At 41.3% G+C, this 17251-nt stretch overlaps 1 protein-coding gene across 1 annotated transcript in view; it reads right to left on the bottom strand.

Moving 5' to 3' along the window:
- Positions 1 to 17251, bottom strand: part of TRABD2B (TraB domain containing 2B) — a 265264-nt gene that overhangs the window by 20308 nt on the left and 227705 nt on the right. The window contains exon 6 of the mRNA XM_083867587.1: positions 1178 to 1444. Coding sequence (XP_083723713.1) covers positions 1178 to 1444 — 267 coding nt within the window. The remainder of the gene's footprint in view (positions 1 to 1177; positions 1445 to 17251) is intronic.

The following is a 17251-nucleotide window of genomic DNA, read 5'->3' as shown; positions in this document are numbered from 1 at the left end:
CATTCTTAAACATCCTCTGTGGAGGGGATCCAACCACTGAACACACTTTGAAAAGAAAATACATGAATCCTTCTTACAGGGCTGGCACTGAACTCAGAAACAGCCTTATTACTTTAAGATTAATATGCACCACCTTAATAGCAACCCTTACATCATTCACCCTGAGAAAACAATAAACTACAAAAAATGAGGTAACTGCTCCATTAAAAAGAATGAATAAAAATAATAGTAATAATAATAATAATAAAAATCTGAAAACACAAGTACGTGAAGCTTTTTTTCTTAGCAAAGGGAGAAACATCTGAGAGACTTGCAAATGGGGATATGTAATGCTCAAATACAATCATTATATGTGTAGATAAGCAGCCAGTTCCCAAAATATTACTTAGTTCCTTTTACTTGTTAGAAGATCAATAAACACTGTGGCTGTTTATCTGCCCATGACTTGGCCTGGATAAAGGCACTAAGAGCTTTAGAGGTGGGAAAATAAATCGCCCAGGAATCCTAAAAGCACACATTGAGAAGCCCTGGTCAAACATGAAGGCTCTTATTCAAACACTGAATGGGAGTTTTTAACCTCAGACCAAGACTGGAATAGCCATGGAAAAGTGCCTTCCTCCATTCTCTTCAGAGAGAGGATTTAATTAAGTACTTCATTTTGCTTCAGTTTGCTATTTTCAATGCAGTCTGAGATGTTAAAACATTTCAGCCCCACAACACAGTTAAGAAGGTTGAAAGTCAAATTTGTCAGAATCTTAAAAACTCTCAGGAATATTCTGCATGGTTGGAAAATGAGCAAGTCTTTGGGCCGAAAAATGCCGGTACAGATAGGAAAAGAGTTATTGGAAGAAAAAGGACAAGCCCAGAGTATTTTCTATTGTTGTTATTTTCCTGTTTTTTACTCTGACAAGTCTTTTTTTCTGTGTATTTTAAATGTTGTAAGCATTAACTTTTTTTTTTCCCTCTTTACTTTTTGATCAAACATGCCTATGAGCATCCCGATTCTCCTCCTAGCTCTTCATTAGGCTATAAAAAACATCATCTCACTCCCTGTGTCTCCCAGATACCCTTTGTCCAACCCTCCCTATGCTCTAATCAACAAGAGCTGGGATCTGCAAAGACTATTGAGACAGGAGCCAGCAGGAAGAGGACAGAGACCACAGCAGTCATGACTCACCTGTCTTCTATCCGAACCCAGAGGTCATTGAACTGCCTCTGGCGATGGTGTTTGTGCTGCTTCTTGTGCCATTTCTTCTGCCTGCCAAACTCCTCCAGCTGGCTGATGCTGTCAGGCAACAAGAGGTGAGGAGACAGGCTGTCTTCATCCATCTGCTGTGGCTTCAGGGAAGGAGATGCCAGTGGGACCTGCTCAGAAAGCTGGACAGGAGGCAGGGCTGTCACTGAGGGTCTCTCCAAGGCTGGGCTTGTCTTTGTTGTCCTGGAACTGCAAAATACAATGTTTAAATATGAGTAAAGGAGGAAGAGTGCCAAAACAAAGGTGAAAGCAGAAGACTGCACTACTTAGTGGGTGCCCCTGACTGCTGAGAAGGTGCACAAGGCTTTTGCCCTAGGGCAGTGAGTAAAGACAGCACTGGCATTTCCTAGGAAGCTTTCAAGTAAACACTTAACTGAAAAATGGAGAAAAGGCAACAGATACTCTACTGCCGTTTTCTGGCATTTTAATGACTTCTTAGAGGCTTTAGAGTCTGTGGTAGGGGTCAAGGTTGCCTCTCCTGCTGGGCTGAACATCAAATGACAAAAGTCTCTTCTAGCTGGCAAATGACTGTCTTTGAGGAAAACAGATACCTGAAGAGAAGCTGATCTTAAATTAAAGAGGTAACACAAGTTACCTCATTATCTCTACTTGTTTTGGTTTTTTTTCCCCCAACTTTGGATATCATCTGTAGAAAACAAGCCATTGTTTTAACTGCAACAAGAATTATGTCTCCTCATCCAGTCAGGATGGGACAAGGAAGCCCAGGCTGATGACAGAACCATGGAAACAGGGGTAAATGACCTGCCCAAAACCTCCTTGAACCAATTCTGCCAGAGTTCTTCAATCCTGTCTCAAGTATGACCACGTCTTGTACATGACTGGAATGATCCAGAAAAAGACCTTTTATTTTCATCTTCTAGAGTTTCACTGATTTTAGAAGAAAGTCAATATAAACTCTCTCCTTTGGTATGCAGCCATGTGAACTTATTGTGATCTAAGATAGCTGAAACAAAAATCTAATAAACCAGGACTGACATAAAGTTATTTTTCCCCCCTAACTTCAGCAGAAGTTCATATTGAGTCTTAATTGCAAGAAATTTTCCTGTCCCTGGGATGGGCCAATGAGTTGTATGTACAGAAAATGGAGAGAATTAATAGGCAATATGAAGCTGTGGTCTGCAAAACTATTTCTATTACATGGATGCTATGACTTTTATGACAGAAACAATTAAAGCCACGTGAAAAATTTTGCCTCCTGAGTGAAACCAGTAAGACATTTTAATGAAAAAGTAATAAAAAATCCTAAACTTCATTGGTGACAATGTACAAAATGTGCCGCAAGTGAAACCACATGTTTCATTTATGGAACATTTTGTTCTCTTCCAAAAAAGTCACATCTACTACTAATGGAAGCTTTTTTTCTTTTTAACTTTCTTGAAGTCTGTTACAATACCAGTCTTGATGCTCACCTCTATTTCCACTGCATTGTGTTTCATCCAAAAGTCCTTCCAATACCTACAGATAATTAATTATTGTTGCTAAGAGACTCACTGGCAAATACTACAGTAACTTTGTCACTTGTAGCCAACATTCATGAAGTTCTTCAGAGATCATACAACAGATAGAGAAAAAAAGAAAGTTTTATAAAACTAATTCTAGAAGTCTTCATGATTGGTTTTATTAATAAAACACAGAAGAAAATCCCTTTTTTTAAATTCTTTTCCTGAGCATTCAGACTCCCAGTGAGTCCTTTCTTTCCAAACTCATTCATACTCACTCCATGCTCTATTTTATATCACAGATAGATCTGCAGGTTCTGAATTTTTTTTCCCCATTAAGACTTTCTTTCATGTTTCATGTTGAGGGTGAATTTTCCCCGGTGCTGTAATTTCTTTTGAGAGTTCCTGGTGCTCTCCAAAGCCTTTAAGAACGCCTCAGCTATGGCTCAGGCTCTTGGCAGAAGCAAAGCCATCTCCAGACTCACATAAATGAAGAGGGGCTCACAGGTTTGCACTGAGGGGTCTCTCAGGCCACAGTGGCGAGTTCTTAATATTTTACCCAACCACGATGGTGGATCAGCAAAGTATCAACATCAAATGCAGCCATTTAGCAGCTTGGAGGATAACACAGTGTGAACTTGGACAGGAGAGTTTAGGCAGGTAAGAAGGACCTGGACCAAGCACCTACAGACATCATGTGGGTCCTGAGATCAGCAGAGACCAATGGGCGGCAGGAAGGCACTGGAACTGAGCTGGAGCCAAGATTTCTGTTTCCATTGACTTCCTTCTCCGTGCCTCAAGCTCTGATCAGCCAGTAACCCCCTGAGATGCTGCAGGCAGGAGCATCCCCCATGTGCCAGCTCAGGGCTGGGGCTGCCCTTTGATTCCTTGAGTGGTCTTAGGGATATCTGAACACGTACTTTCCACCTTTTAACACCTACTATTTTCTTACACGTGTTTACCTTGCTCTGAGCTCCCTGTAAACTGGAACCAGTGGAGAGGTGTTTTTATGGGTTGAGATTTTACAAACCACTTAAGACGACTGGCAGCTCCCTTCTTATTAAAATTAATGACTTTGGGCATCAAAATCCCAGGGGTGGCTTTGAAAGTTTCTAGCTTAATTGTTTCCACTACCATCACATGAGCCACAGGTTGTAAACTTGATATTTCAGAACATTCTTTGGGAAGAGAATAAATAAACACTGGAGAAATGTTAAAATGCTGTAACCTAAAGAGGGTTATAAAGTAACCACCAGCATGTTAGAGTCAAGTCAGGGGGAATAGATCCACTGTGGCAACTGCATATTACATTTGGTTGATATTCATTCTATTATCCTGCACTAGTATTTTTTTAATTATTAGAAACTGCTAATAATTGCACCAAGACCTAAGAGGGACTTTTGAAAACTGTATGTTGATCCATGATTGCTCCTCTAAAAGAAAAGAAAGTTAGTCTTAAACTGATCTAATAAATCAGTTACAATAATTACACTATATTATATATAAAAATAATAATTACAATAAAAATAAACAACAAATAATATTAAAATACAATTAATTAATTACCAACCTGGTTCTTTTCAAATATGACTGTCATCCTACAGACATTCTACCAGAAGGAAAAACAAAACAGAATATGGATATTTCATCCAAATATATTTCAAGAATATTTAAATATGTTTATCTGATGTAAGAAAGATTTCCTGTAAGACGATAATTTCTCCACTGACTTCAGTAAAAAATTTATTAATACAAAGAGCTCAAATTTATTAATATTCTGGATTTTTTCCCCTAAAAATAACGGCAAAAACCTGCCGTCTGCAATCAGATACCTGGACAATCGATCTCTGCATTATGTGAAGCTTTACTGTTAAATTCAACTGCTCATTTCATGGACTATTTCGTGTCTTTCCCCTGGTCTCAGTCTCTGTGCACTCTGTTAGCACAGCTGCACTGTATGAAACCATAGGGATATAATGGACTTTTTTTTCCATTCCTTCACTACTGCTGAGACAGCTTTTCAAGATACATAGTTATTTTTAAAGTCAGGGAAAAAGCAAGGCTAGTTTTCAGTTTGTGAAGCCACAGTGCCTTTTCTGAAGAAAGAGTGAGAAAGTACCACCCAAATATCTTCGTCCACACAAAGATCTCAGAGATTTTTCATGAATAACTTGATGCAATTCCAGGCTTAGAGGTTCCACCCATTTTTAAATGTATCATTCCCACACAGGGTGGTCTTGAAGAAATAAAAATTATTTCAGGCCCTTAGGTGGGTTCTCCTCATCTCTGACCTTAATTTCCTTCCCTGGGATGTGCATTCAGTCCTGCAAAACAAGTTCTCTAAAACAACCAAGTCCAAATATGAAAACTTTGCTGTCTCAACAAATATCCTATGTGGCTTGGTCCTAAGGTACAGAAAACAGTGAAATCAGGGAAACATTTATTCTTACTAGTTCTTGAAAATACTTAATCCACAGACAAAGAAAGACCTCTGTGGTTTTCTTTCACTTCTGATGAAATTTGCCATCCTTTTCTAATTCTTTTTGAGAATTAACAAAACAAAACATGTAAGTTGTTTGGACTGAGCTGGATGCTCCATTAGGCTGTCTCAGCATTTCTCTCTCTGCCTTGTGGTCTGCAGTGTCACTCTGGGTTGGCACTGACCATTGAAAATTGATTCATTGCTGGGACATGTTAGGGCTATTGAGTGGATCTGGTCAGAAAAATTACATTAACACCCTGATGACCTGCAATGTATTATTTTTGTAATTCCCTGGCTTAAAACTGCATAGATCAGGCAGGGCAGACCCCAGGAATGCCTCTGCCCCTGACCTGTCAGAGTAACACCAGCAATGTTTGGACTGAGTCCCATCAAGCCTCCCCATGGGGTTCCACAGGGCCAGGGAGGGACCTGCCCTTGCTGTATGCCTTTGCTGAGGATACACATCTTCCAGACAACAAAATCATCAATATAATTTTTTTCAGCAGCCTTGTGGTAACATCTCTGTTTCCTCAGATATGTGCAGAATCTCCTGAAATCCCAGCCTGCCAATTTGGTATTTGCATCCTGACTTTGCAGCACGAGCAATGGAAAAGTTTTGCTCAGAAGACTGCCTTGTTTTGCATGGGCTTCCAAGCACAGCAACATCACTGAGGTTTTCTTGCTTCAGTTCTCAGAACTGTCAGACAAGGGGAGATTTTGTTTCATCAAGAGAGAAGCTGCGGTGATAGCAAGGAATGTGTGATGTGGCAGCTTCATCCTCGTGCCACCGTTCCTGGGATGCAGCGGCTGACGGCCAGACAGCGAGTTAAAAGCCTTTTATTGTGGATGGATTCTCATAAATTCCAGTTGGGGTGTCTTTGTGAAGCAGGAATTCATCAGCCCCTCGCACGCACCCTCGCTCCCCTCGCCACAGGCCACAGAGACATCTGCTCCTGGCTCTGCTTCCCCTACACATCTCTCTGAGAGAGTCCTGCACACCCACTAGATGGGCACCACAATGTCCTGTCCCATGAGAGGTTTTGCTTTTTTTTCCTCTCTTCCATGCTAGGATGAAGCTCAGACTTTCAAAGCTCTTGGGAGGGAAGCAAACAAAAGAACAGAAAAGCAGGCAGAAATCCTAACCCAGCACAGCTTATAGGGGCTCTTTCCAGTGATGGGAAGTGTGGATTGAGAGCACAGAACCACATAACCAGATGACACCATGGACACAATGTCCTCCCTAAGATGAAAAGCATAAATATATTTTACTGCAAAAAAGAGTAACTGCTAAGCAGAGATCAGAGAGTTAATATTCTCCCCATACTTAAACTGTATCTGAGCTGCTTCAGGCTAAGTGCTGTAAATTACTCAGGATGAATTTGGGCTCAAGAGACAGCAAAAGAGAAATCCCTGATTACTCCTGTGAAATCCCTGATTATTCACTCACCTGATCAGCTTATATAATTATAATGAGGTTATTTTATTTAGGATGTATTTGCCTTAGGCCTGTACACTAAAGTTAAAACTTCTTAACAGAATTTGGAAACAAAGTTGTTTTTTCATTTTTTTGCACCATAGTCAACTACATCTCATGAGCACTTAAATTAGGTTAAGTAGTTAAGTAGTTAAATTAGATTACTGTCCACCCCAAACTTGGATGGTATCTCTGTGCTCTGAATCCATGTCAAACAATTTCTCTGGGAAGAATCACTGTTGCTCAAGAACTGTAACCTTAGTTTGGAAATGAGTTCAATCCTCAGCGTACATACATATATATGTACAACTCTGTGCATAAATGAAAAGTTTGTGATGTGAAGATATTCACATGGACTGTGATGTTTTCGGTCTGAAACCATAAAGAAACTATAAAGTAAGAAGAGCAAGTAAAACTTTTGTATCTATTCTGTTTCATTAGAAGTGGAGCTGGTCTAAGGGACAGGAAAATAAATGAAAGCTTTCTGCACTTGAGAGGCTGAATTTGCTGAAAAAAGAGAGGGCAGTTGTAACATTTGTAATATGTCATTTCCACATTTTCATGTGAATTCTTTCAGAAAACTCAAAATGTTTCATTTCAGCATTTTCTGAACAAAGCTTCTAATTTTTTTTAGTCTTCTGTTTTCAAAGACTTACATGCTACAAAGTGCCCTTTTTTGTTCAGAAATTGATTTCAATTAAAAAGAAAAACCCAACTAATATATAAAAATGACAAAACCCAACAAAACCCAATTCCTGCCTTCAAAAGCATCCTCAAAATGTTCCATTTCAAATTGCTCTGAACTTATTTTCCCTTCTCGATTTTTTTGGTTCAGTTCTTGAACTGAATAATCCTTTGTTTGTGCATCTTTCATGAAAACTCTGAGAGCTGCACACTCCAGCCCCAGAGGATGGGCTGTGCCCTCAGAGGAAGGATGTGTTGACCCTCCAGTCTTGTTTCCATTTTCCACATAAATAGCAAATAAGAACCTTTTTTGCTCATGGTACACAAGCCTGACCTCAGGCTCTATTCCCTAAAGCTCCACAGTCTTATTAGCACCATACCAATTTAGTGCTAAGCTATTTCTGCCTGGGTAGTTCAGCTTAAGCAAAATATTCACAATGTAGATACCTTTGGTACCTCACTCTCTTATGGAAGTGGTATTAAAGCTCCTTGGATAGAATCCCTGTCCCATAGGTCTGGATGGGCTTTTTCCTGCTCAGGCATCCTGGTTGAACATGGGAGCACAGAGATATGCAGCTGTCCTGGGACACCTGGAAGTCTCCTTCACAGAGGAGAGGGAGGCCTTCACATTCAAATTACATCTCTGTATGTCCATGCAGCACCCAAAGGCTTGCTACATAAAGTTAACGAAAATGTTTTACTGTCTTATAATAAAATTTTGACTGCTGAGTTTGCAATGAATTTTAAGAAGTTGACTGACAAAAAAGCCAAACCAACCCAAACCAAACCAAACCAAACAAACCCAAAACACCAACCAAACTGGCTGTTTGATTTGATTCCACAGTAGAATTACAGCTAATATACAACTGTTTGTATCTTGCTCATTTACAATCCAAAATGAGTTCTGCTCCCAGATTGTCTCCACTGGAATTAGTTTCCCTTCTTTGCTGGATCCTCCAGAGAGAACATACATCTGCAGAAGTCCATATTCTCTATCATATCTTAAAAATAAAAACTCACTACAGAGACACAGCTGAGCAAGGCACCAAATGCTTAGCCTGAGGGACTAAAACATTTTCACGACTTCAGATTGAAACCAAGGGCAGATTGTTCACTGTTTGCCTGGTGCTGTTTCCTGCACTTCTCTCCAATGCTCTGGAAGTTGTCCTGGCCAAAGTGAGGTACTAGGTGGATCACAGATCTGTGCAAGCACAGCAACTTGTGTTCCTGAAGAACCTTGTTCAGTCAAAGCTTTTACAATTGCAAGATACAGATAACGTGGGCTCATCAGTAGCTGTTATCACCAGAAGGAGGGAGACACAGGCCACTTAAATCCAGCAGCAGGCATAAGTGTAGAACCAAAGAGCCATAAGAAGACCATGTCTGCAAGAGCCTCCACATTTCTGTGACACTAAATCCACTTTTCGTCTCTGTAGCCGACACTACAAAACATCTGATCTGCTCAGCCATTGATGGCTGCTGAGCTAAAAAAGGGAACACAGAGACACTCTGACTTTCTCCAAAATATTGTTAGAGCCCATTGGCCTTGCCCATATCACAGTGCCTGAGTGTTTCCAAGAAAAGAACAAGGCAGTTGTCAGAATCCCTACTCAGGCAACACTTCAGCCTGTCTGTGGGCATTTTCACTGCACAGTAAAGGACAGAGCCCTCGAAATGTGATGAAGGCAGAAGAGCTCTCCCTCCAAACCCCACTTGCTTTAATGTCTAATGCTGTTCTGTCAACTCTAATGCTAATGGACTTCACATAGTCTCTCTATGCCACAGAGGGCTTCCTCTCTGTATCAAGTCATGCTGATGAAACTGCTTGTATCAAATGCTCATTTCTGTCTGACAAAGCCATTCTTCACTAAAATTCTTCATTAACAAAGCATGCACGTTGCTGCTGAAACCTAAAGGAAGAAAAGAAGGTTTTATATTCTCTTTTTGAGTTTGCTAATTGAAACTTATGAGACCAGACCTTGAATATCCAGGAGGCATCTGAGGCCATAGGAGAGACTGATTTTTAATGAACTCAGGCAAATCTCACTGTCTAGTTATAAGCAACAGGCTCCAGGTCTTCCTTCTTTAAAACAGGAAAATTTGCACTGACCCCAGAAAATATCCCTCCTTCACTGAAATGTCTGTGATTATTATTTTTATTGGTGCACTTAAGAATTCCAGAATTAAATTATGCATGATCATTACTTTTATTACTACACTTAAGAATCCCAGAATTAAATTATGCATTCATTAAAGAGCTCCATCTCAGCAAGCTGACAGACTTGCAAAGGGTGTGAGACAATGACAGACAGTACAAAAGTGACAGCTCCTGCAGCCTCCCTCCCTAACTCTGTTGGAGGCCTCATTGCACAGGAGCTCTAGGGGCTCACCTATCTCCATTATATGTGCATATCTGTTTGTTTGTTTGCCTTGAAATGGTTTATCTAAGTGCCAGTTGTCCAAGAGGGTATCACAGCTGAGTACTTGCAGCACTGCCTAGCTATGGAAAAACACGTACTATAACAAGAGTAACAGATGTCAGAGACTCATCAGAACTATGCCTGGCATCCAGCACAGGTTCCAGCAGTCACATTAGCTTCTTATCACAACACAAAGCTGAACACTGAGAGTGACCAAACTAGGACTTCTCATGAGGTGGTGCTGTAATACAGCTCAAACTGCAGGAAAGTCAATGCTGCTGAATAGATGCCCGTGTGAGATGTTTTAATTAAAACTGCAGGACGACTCATCTAGCAATCTCTACAATGAGATTGAGTGCTTGGGGCTGCCCCACAAGCCTGTTAATTCTGAACAGAAGGGGAGGGTACTCTGTCCCTCTGTTGCCTTCCTTTTCTATTAAGAATTATCTGACAGACAGTCAGAACTGAATTACTGCATGTAGCACACAGATCAAAAAAGAGTGTATATCCTTACTGACATGAAAATAAGCATGATGGAGTCAGGCTTTATGAGGAAAGGTTCAGCTCTTTTCTATACACCACTGTCAAACAGTTAGGGAACCTATAGGACTCCTATACAGGAGACCTCCTCACCCGGTCTGTTGTTCACAGACTGACCAGGGCTTCTTGGAAGAGCAGGAGAGGAAAAGAGGGAGGCAAGTGGAATAGTGCATCCCACCAGTGAAAGAAGAACGAACCAAAATCAGTCTCCAGCTCCATTATCTCATTTAAACCACTTCTGGTTGCCTGTGGATTTCATTTGATGCCTTTCACTGACATGAGTGGGAATTGCAGACCATTCAGCAATGACTGCAATCGGTATGAATGCTTGAATACATAGTAATTGCCCTAAATTCATGGCTGCATTTGTGAAACAAACAAATGAAACCCTTGTTACCTCTGCTTTCTTTCAAGTCTATGTCCTTTCTCCTTAAGGGGAATGTTTCTAAAATTGCCTCATCGATTTAAAACCTCAGTGCCTGCTAAATGTCAACGGAAGCTGCAATTCCCACCTAAAACTTAATCTACATATCAGTTTGATACAAGTGCAAAATTACCATTTAATATTAGCAAGAAACCCCATGCCTCTAGGCAAGAAAGATGATTTCTTTGTCACAAACTCAAAGCAAGGTTTGTTTTGACAAAATGGTGGGAAAAGTGAATCTGTATCTACTGCATTCACTGACTGCAGGTCAGGAAGTGGAGCCACATGATGCTCCTGGGAAAAGGTCTTCAGCCTAGGAGGCACCATGGAGGAAGGATGGAGGCACCCAGCAAAACCAAACTGGAGTCAGAGGTGAGGACATGACGAGGTCCTTCAGACCTGCTCCTGCCAGGACAAGAGAAGCAGAGGGGAGCCACCTACTGACCTGGACCAAGCCACCACTGGCATTATCCCCATGTTACACAGCCTTGGTTCTTAGCATTGCTAATTTCAAAAATCAGCTTTTTATATCCAAAGTTCTTGGGAGGACTTCTGGATCTTCCATGTGATGGAATATGATGCCTTGACTCTGTTGGTGTTAGGAATAATTCCTTAAAATTACTTAAAATGCCACAAACACAGGCAATGTTACAACCTAAACCCACTACAGCAGCAGAGATTTACTGCTCTCTTTGTAGAATCACAGAATTGTTTAGGTTGGAAAAGACCTTTAAGATCATCAAGTCCAATGGCTAATCCAGCACAGCAATGTTCACCACTAAACCATGTCCCCAAGTGCCACATGTACACACCCTTTAAATCTCTTTAAGGAGGGTGACTCCACTGCTTCCCTGGGTAGCCTGTTCCAATGTGTGGTAACCCCTTCTGTGAGGAAATTTTTCCTAATATCCAATCTAAACCTCCCTGGCTCAACTTGAGGTCCTTTCTTGCTCTCCTACTCCTTGTTATGTGGGTAAGAGACCAACTCCCACCTCAGTAAAACCCTTTCAGGTAGCTGTAGAAAGTGATAAGGTCCTCCCCTGAACCTCCTGTTCTCTGCGCTAGACAACTCCAGTGAGCTTATTTCTAGCAATGTTTTCTTTTCCTTTCAGAAATCAGGAGGAGACAATACCACAAAAGTATTTGAGATCCATGTGAACCTTGTTTATCCACTGTGGATTGGGATTTACATTCCAGGGGTATAATGAACCCAGAGACACAGAGATGTGGGCGCACAATGTTATTAAACCCTTGAAGATTATCCCAGTCTCACTCAATAACGGAATCTTTCCTTAATGGCTCTGGCATGGATATGAACTATAGCCTGTAACAGAGCTCAATGCCAATAGAAACCAACAACTCTGCTGAGGCTTTATTGTTTTTCTTCAGTGGAGGGGGAAAGTGTTTATCTGGGAAGCGTTTTCACATCATGGACAATAGAAAACTGTTCAGCTTTCCACAAATAGGCTGGTGTGCAACTTCCAAGCACTCTCCAAGGAAAGCTTTGGAACACTGGCCATGTCTTCCAGCAGGGATTTAATGTAAAGTAGGTAATGCCCTACATCCTTCATCCTGATTTACTTCTGCTTCATCCTTGCTTCAAAGTGCTGCCCTTATTTCAAACAGAACACGAGGCCCATCTCTGAACGTGCACTTTGATCACTGGGGACTCCAGATTGGTACCAGCCCTTCAAACAAAAATAGGGATGTGCTGTCCTGACAGAGAAATTTCTGAAACTGCCTTTATTTTTGCAAGAATAATTTGGAAATGTGAAGCTGGGGTCATATGACAGGAGATGCAAATCTAGTTGCCAGACAGGGCACTGGGTACTAAAGCACTTGGAGCCTGTCTGTGACTTTGCTGCTGAAGTGCTGCAAGTTAGCAGGAAAATGTTACTACTCCTCCTGAGCTGACTGGAAATCATTGGAGAAAGACTTCGGTGTGTTCTTTCCCACAAATGAGAGCACCAAACTGGGTCTCTTTATCTGCAGGCTGCCCCCAGCAGAGAAAGGCACTAAGGAATTGTGAACTGCTCTGACGTCGCATACAGCAGTAAGAATGAGAAATATCCCAAATTTAGTCCTTCTGTCAACTCTGGCTCCCAGTAAGACCAAATGTTTTCAGGTTAAAGTGACAAAAGTTACAAACGTGGTGGGTATAAATTTATATGTAATTCTTGATGCTGATGAGAAATTCTCTACTGTGGTGGGGCTACATGAGGCAGACAGATGGGCATAGCCAGGTCCACAGTGGCCATGAGGGGGTGAATCCTCCAGGTGCTTCTCCTGACCAACAAGAGCCTCTGACAGTGGCAGGAGATCCAGTTTTCACAAGCAGAACAGTTGCATTATGTGTAGCTGCCTGCCTAAGCAAGAGGAGAGTGGGGAGGCCCAGACAGTTCAGTTTCTGCCAGACACCCCCTGGGCCACAAACCTTCTAAATTTGCACCTATGAATGCCAAAACTGGATTACTGTAGTGGTGTTTTTTTAGCAATCACAGTTGCAAGAAACTGTCTTTATTCAGGAAGTTCTTTCACCATATCACTTGGCAGCCACTGTACCTACATCCATCTACAGCATCTGATCCATTTTTCCTCCCTTCTGTTTCTGTTCAAAGGTCCATTTTTCATTCTTCCTGGAATGCAGAGCATTTGGGAGTGCAGGTGGGAAACCAAAATCTTTCAACACCCACTAATAGAAATTTGTTTTATTAATTAACTTTGTGGGAAGAAAAAAAAAAAAAGAGAGAGCTGATCCTCTGCTCTGAAATCATGAATCACTGTGGAAGAGAAAACATGTCCTCTGAGGCACCTGAGGCCACTTCAGACAGAATGAGTGACTGAGCTGCTTCCTTGGAAAGTCCTGAGTCATCAAACACAGCAGTTTAATCCCCAGGAAATGGGAAACACATTGGCATGATGTTCACTTGCATGGAGCATGAGCTCCAGAGAAGGGTGAAACTCCAAAGATTTTGGAGATCAGTTTAGCTTGTGGAAGGATTTTAAAACCTAAATGTTTCTCTGAAGTATATCTGATCTGGATCTGGGTACCCTATTCCCAACACATGATTTCCTGGATGAACTAAACTCTTTACAAATTTTAAAGATTGCATATGAATTTACTTTGACTTCTCATAAAAATGATTCAATGGTCATGACACAAAAATGCATTCCGGCTTCTAAGGTATTTACTGTGACAAGTGCTGCATAAATTCCCCATCCTTAATTTACTGTTATAAGAACTTATTCTTTTTGGCATTCCTGCTCCTTCTTCCAGCACCTAACTAGGAGGAGGGATTGATATACATGGATCTCAGCCTGACTCTTCACTGTATTCTCCTAAAGGGACACCTACACCGTCATTTCAGAACCAAAGCTGGGTTGTGGCCAGCATGAAGTCAACTGGCTTGGCTAAGATACCATGAGTTCTTAAAAGTGAGACTATTTTGCACCAAAATGGGCAAGAAATGACACAGAATCACACCCCATATGTATATCAGGGTGACTTTTTACTTGTGGGGGCAATGCAAAAAGGTTTCAGTAAATTTTACAGCTTGCCATAAAAAGATTCATCTACAGGGAGTCATTTAGTCATGCCATCAGTCACATAATAGTATTCTGGAGGGCTTTTAACCCCATTTAAACTCCAAAGAATGTCCTTATGAACACCTGATCACTCATGAAAGATGATATATGTACTTCTCAACAAAATCCTCTGTAGAACACTGCATCCTTGATTGTTTTTTCCTAAGTGACTGTTATTGAAGGAACTTTAAGTGAAAATGTCAGTGAGAGAAGTCATTTACTTCCTTTCTTCCTGTTCCTTTTTTAGGAACTTGTGCATTGTAAGGAGCTCCCTAAAAGCTAAATTACTACACTCATGCTGAATCAAGCAGCATTATTGATTGATTCACAGCCCACAGACCTCTTGCTGAAGGAAAAGAAGTCAGCTCTGGATGTGGAAAAGCTCTCTGTCCTAATGTGTGAGGTCTCTTTGCCTGACAACGTGATAGTGAAGGTAAGGGAAGTCGGCACTGCAAAGACAGAGTGACAGCAAACAGACCACAAACTTCCTCAGATAAACGACATCTTTCCAACCACACAATACCACTTGATACCTTTGTGCCCCTTGAGCTGTTACAAAGTGCAGCTGCACTTCAGCCCAGATTGATATCGCCCGGGGTGGAGGCCATCAATCCACAGGACAAGTGCAGGCTGAATACACAAAGTCACACAACCTCACTGTTTCAGCGCTGGGGAGGGGATGGTGCAGTTTTTCCAAAGGCTTCAATGAGCCTAGGGACACATCTCACAAAAATGACTACACGTCTAAAACTTGATTAGCCACCTAAAACCAGCCAGACACCTCCTGCAAGCAAGCTAGGCCAGTTGTCTAAAGACACCCATGAGCACTGCTCTGGAAAAGCCAGTCTTTTTACTTTGACTGTAGAAGGCATCTGCACAACTGTGTGAACAGACTCTGAGTTTTCCACCAATTCCCTCATGACTCCACACAACCGAAGATGGGAGAGGATCAACAACCATCTCATATTTACGATGACCTCTAAAAGCTACTGGCACTGATGGAAGCCAACAACTTTAGTGCAAGTTGGATCAGCTTTATCTCTAATAACTATAAACCAAAATTTTCATCTCATACTCATGACCTGAGGTGAAAAGATCTGCATTAGACTTGGCTGGAAGCAGAAAGAGGATGAAAAATCAGCTTCTCCTGTGGAAACAAGAACTGAAATTTGGCTAGGAAAAAAGGTAAGAACTAGCTCTGAACTTTTGAAGTCTCCAAGGCTCTGTAAGTTTACCATTAGAGAGTTTATGGAGTATGATACAGATCTCCTAAAACTGATAGGCTGCAGATCAGCAAAAAACCCTAGAAACCTTAGCACTGGCTTCAGGACAGCTCAGCGAGCAAGCTGCCCTTGAGCAAAAAGAAGCAAGCCCAGGTTTCCCCAGAGGCCCCCTTCCCAAGGAACAGAATTATATGGAATATGAAACTTTTTTTTTTTCAAAAGAAACCAGAAATTTTGCCAAGGATAAAATCTGATTATATAGCAAAGTGAATGTCCCACTGGGAGAACTAGTCAAGCATGAAATTCCTGAGAAGTTGTGTTCTGTATTCTTACTCCAACACCATGAATTATCTTGTTCTTTCACAGATTTTTTTTGTAGCAAGTTGCTAAATTCCATTCTCCCAGAAGGTGTTCAGTGTCTAAAGGTGACCTAAAGAATATGCAGATACACTGTCTCTAAGTAATGTGTTGCTCAGGAAGTGACAGGATAATTAAATTTCTATGGCTGAGAATTTGTAAGTTGACTTCGCTTCTCTACCACGTTTTGGAGACCTTCTTCCATGTGTTTTCCCCCTAAGAGTTACTTTGGCTGGCTCAGGCTTTGTGGCTGTTAGGTAGACACAGAGACAATCAACTTGCAAAGGAGGATATTTTAAAGACATACAGGAACATGAAAATATAATGTGCATATTTTCATGGCTAAGTATTTTAAGCATGGAGTAGTCATATTCTCCAATCTTAGATGAGGCAATAAATTTGCCAATGCATGCAGATGAACTCCACTTAATCCCTGTGCACCTCTTACTGTAAATTACGCTGTCAGAGAAACCCCCCTAAATAATGGATTCACTTTTATTCTTGGGGAAGGGAGGTAGTGATTGGTATGATCCTCAGGCTCAGATCAAGTGAAAGATACAAAGGTTTACAGCAGGTTTAAGAAGAACTGCCACATCCCAATGGGGTTATTATTCCACCCACATAAAAAAAAAAAAAAAAGGATGCATTTTATCCTGTATCAGAAGAGATGGGATCCAGAATCTACCTTTCTCAGTCCTTTTTTCCTCAATTAATTCAGTTGTTTCCAATTAAAGTGTCACAGCTCTTGCAATATTTTTTCTTCACTTGTGTGTTTTCTAAATTAACTTTTATTTATTTCAGAGCAACTTTAACATTCTCCCTAACACATCCCAAAAATTAACAGCTATGCAGAGTGGAGAAACCCTGAGGAGCAGGCACCAGAAAGCTAAAGCTGTGTAGGCATCCCAAGGAACCTGGCAACTACTGGGAGACTCCTGAGAGTTCTGGGGGCATCTGTAATTTTCTGGGATCTCCTAAACAGGGTTTACCAAACTGGGGCTGTGGGGATTGTTATGTCAAACGTTTTTCCCAATTCTGTCCATCACCTTGAGAGGATTAGGAATCCTGATGGAGTGAAGTGGCTGCATCACTGTGTGGATGGAGTGTGCTTTCATCCCACAGGGAAGGAGAGAGCATTCCTAGGGGGAGAAGAGACTTCCATCCTGAGACAACAAGGAGTAGCAGAGCCAGGGTCACACCTGTAGGATGCTGTAGGAGAAGGGAGGGAGGAGGTTCTTTGCTTCAGACAGAAGGACAGGACTAAGTCACAACAGCAAAGACATGTTGCTTCTTGGGACAGCTGGGACAGGAAGTGCAAACATAAGGAGCAAGGGTAATTAATTTCTC

The sequence above is a fragment of the Zosterops lateralis genome (assembly GCF_965231275.1).
Source record: "Zosterops lateralis genome assembly, chromosome: 9".
Taxonomy (NCBI): Eukaryota; Metazoa; Chordata; class Aves; order Passeriformes; family Zosteropidae; genus Zosterops; species Zosterops lateralis.
This window is presented reverse-complemented; position numbering and strand designations above follow the sequence as displayed.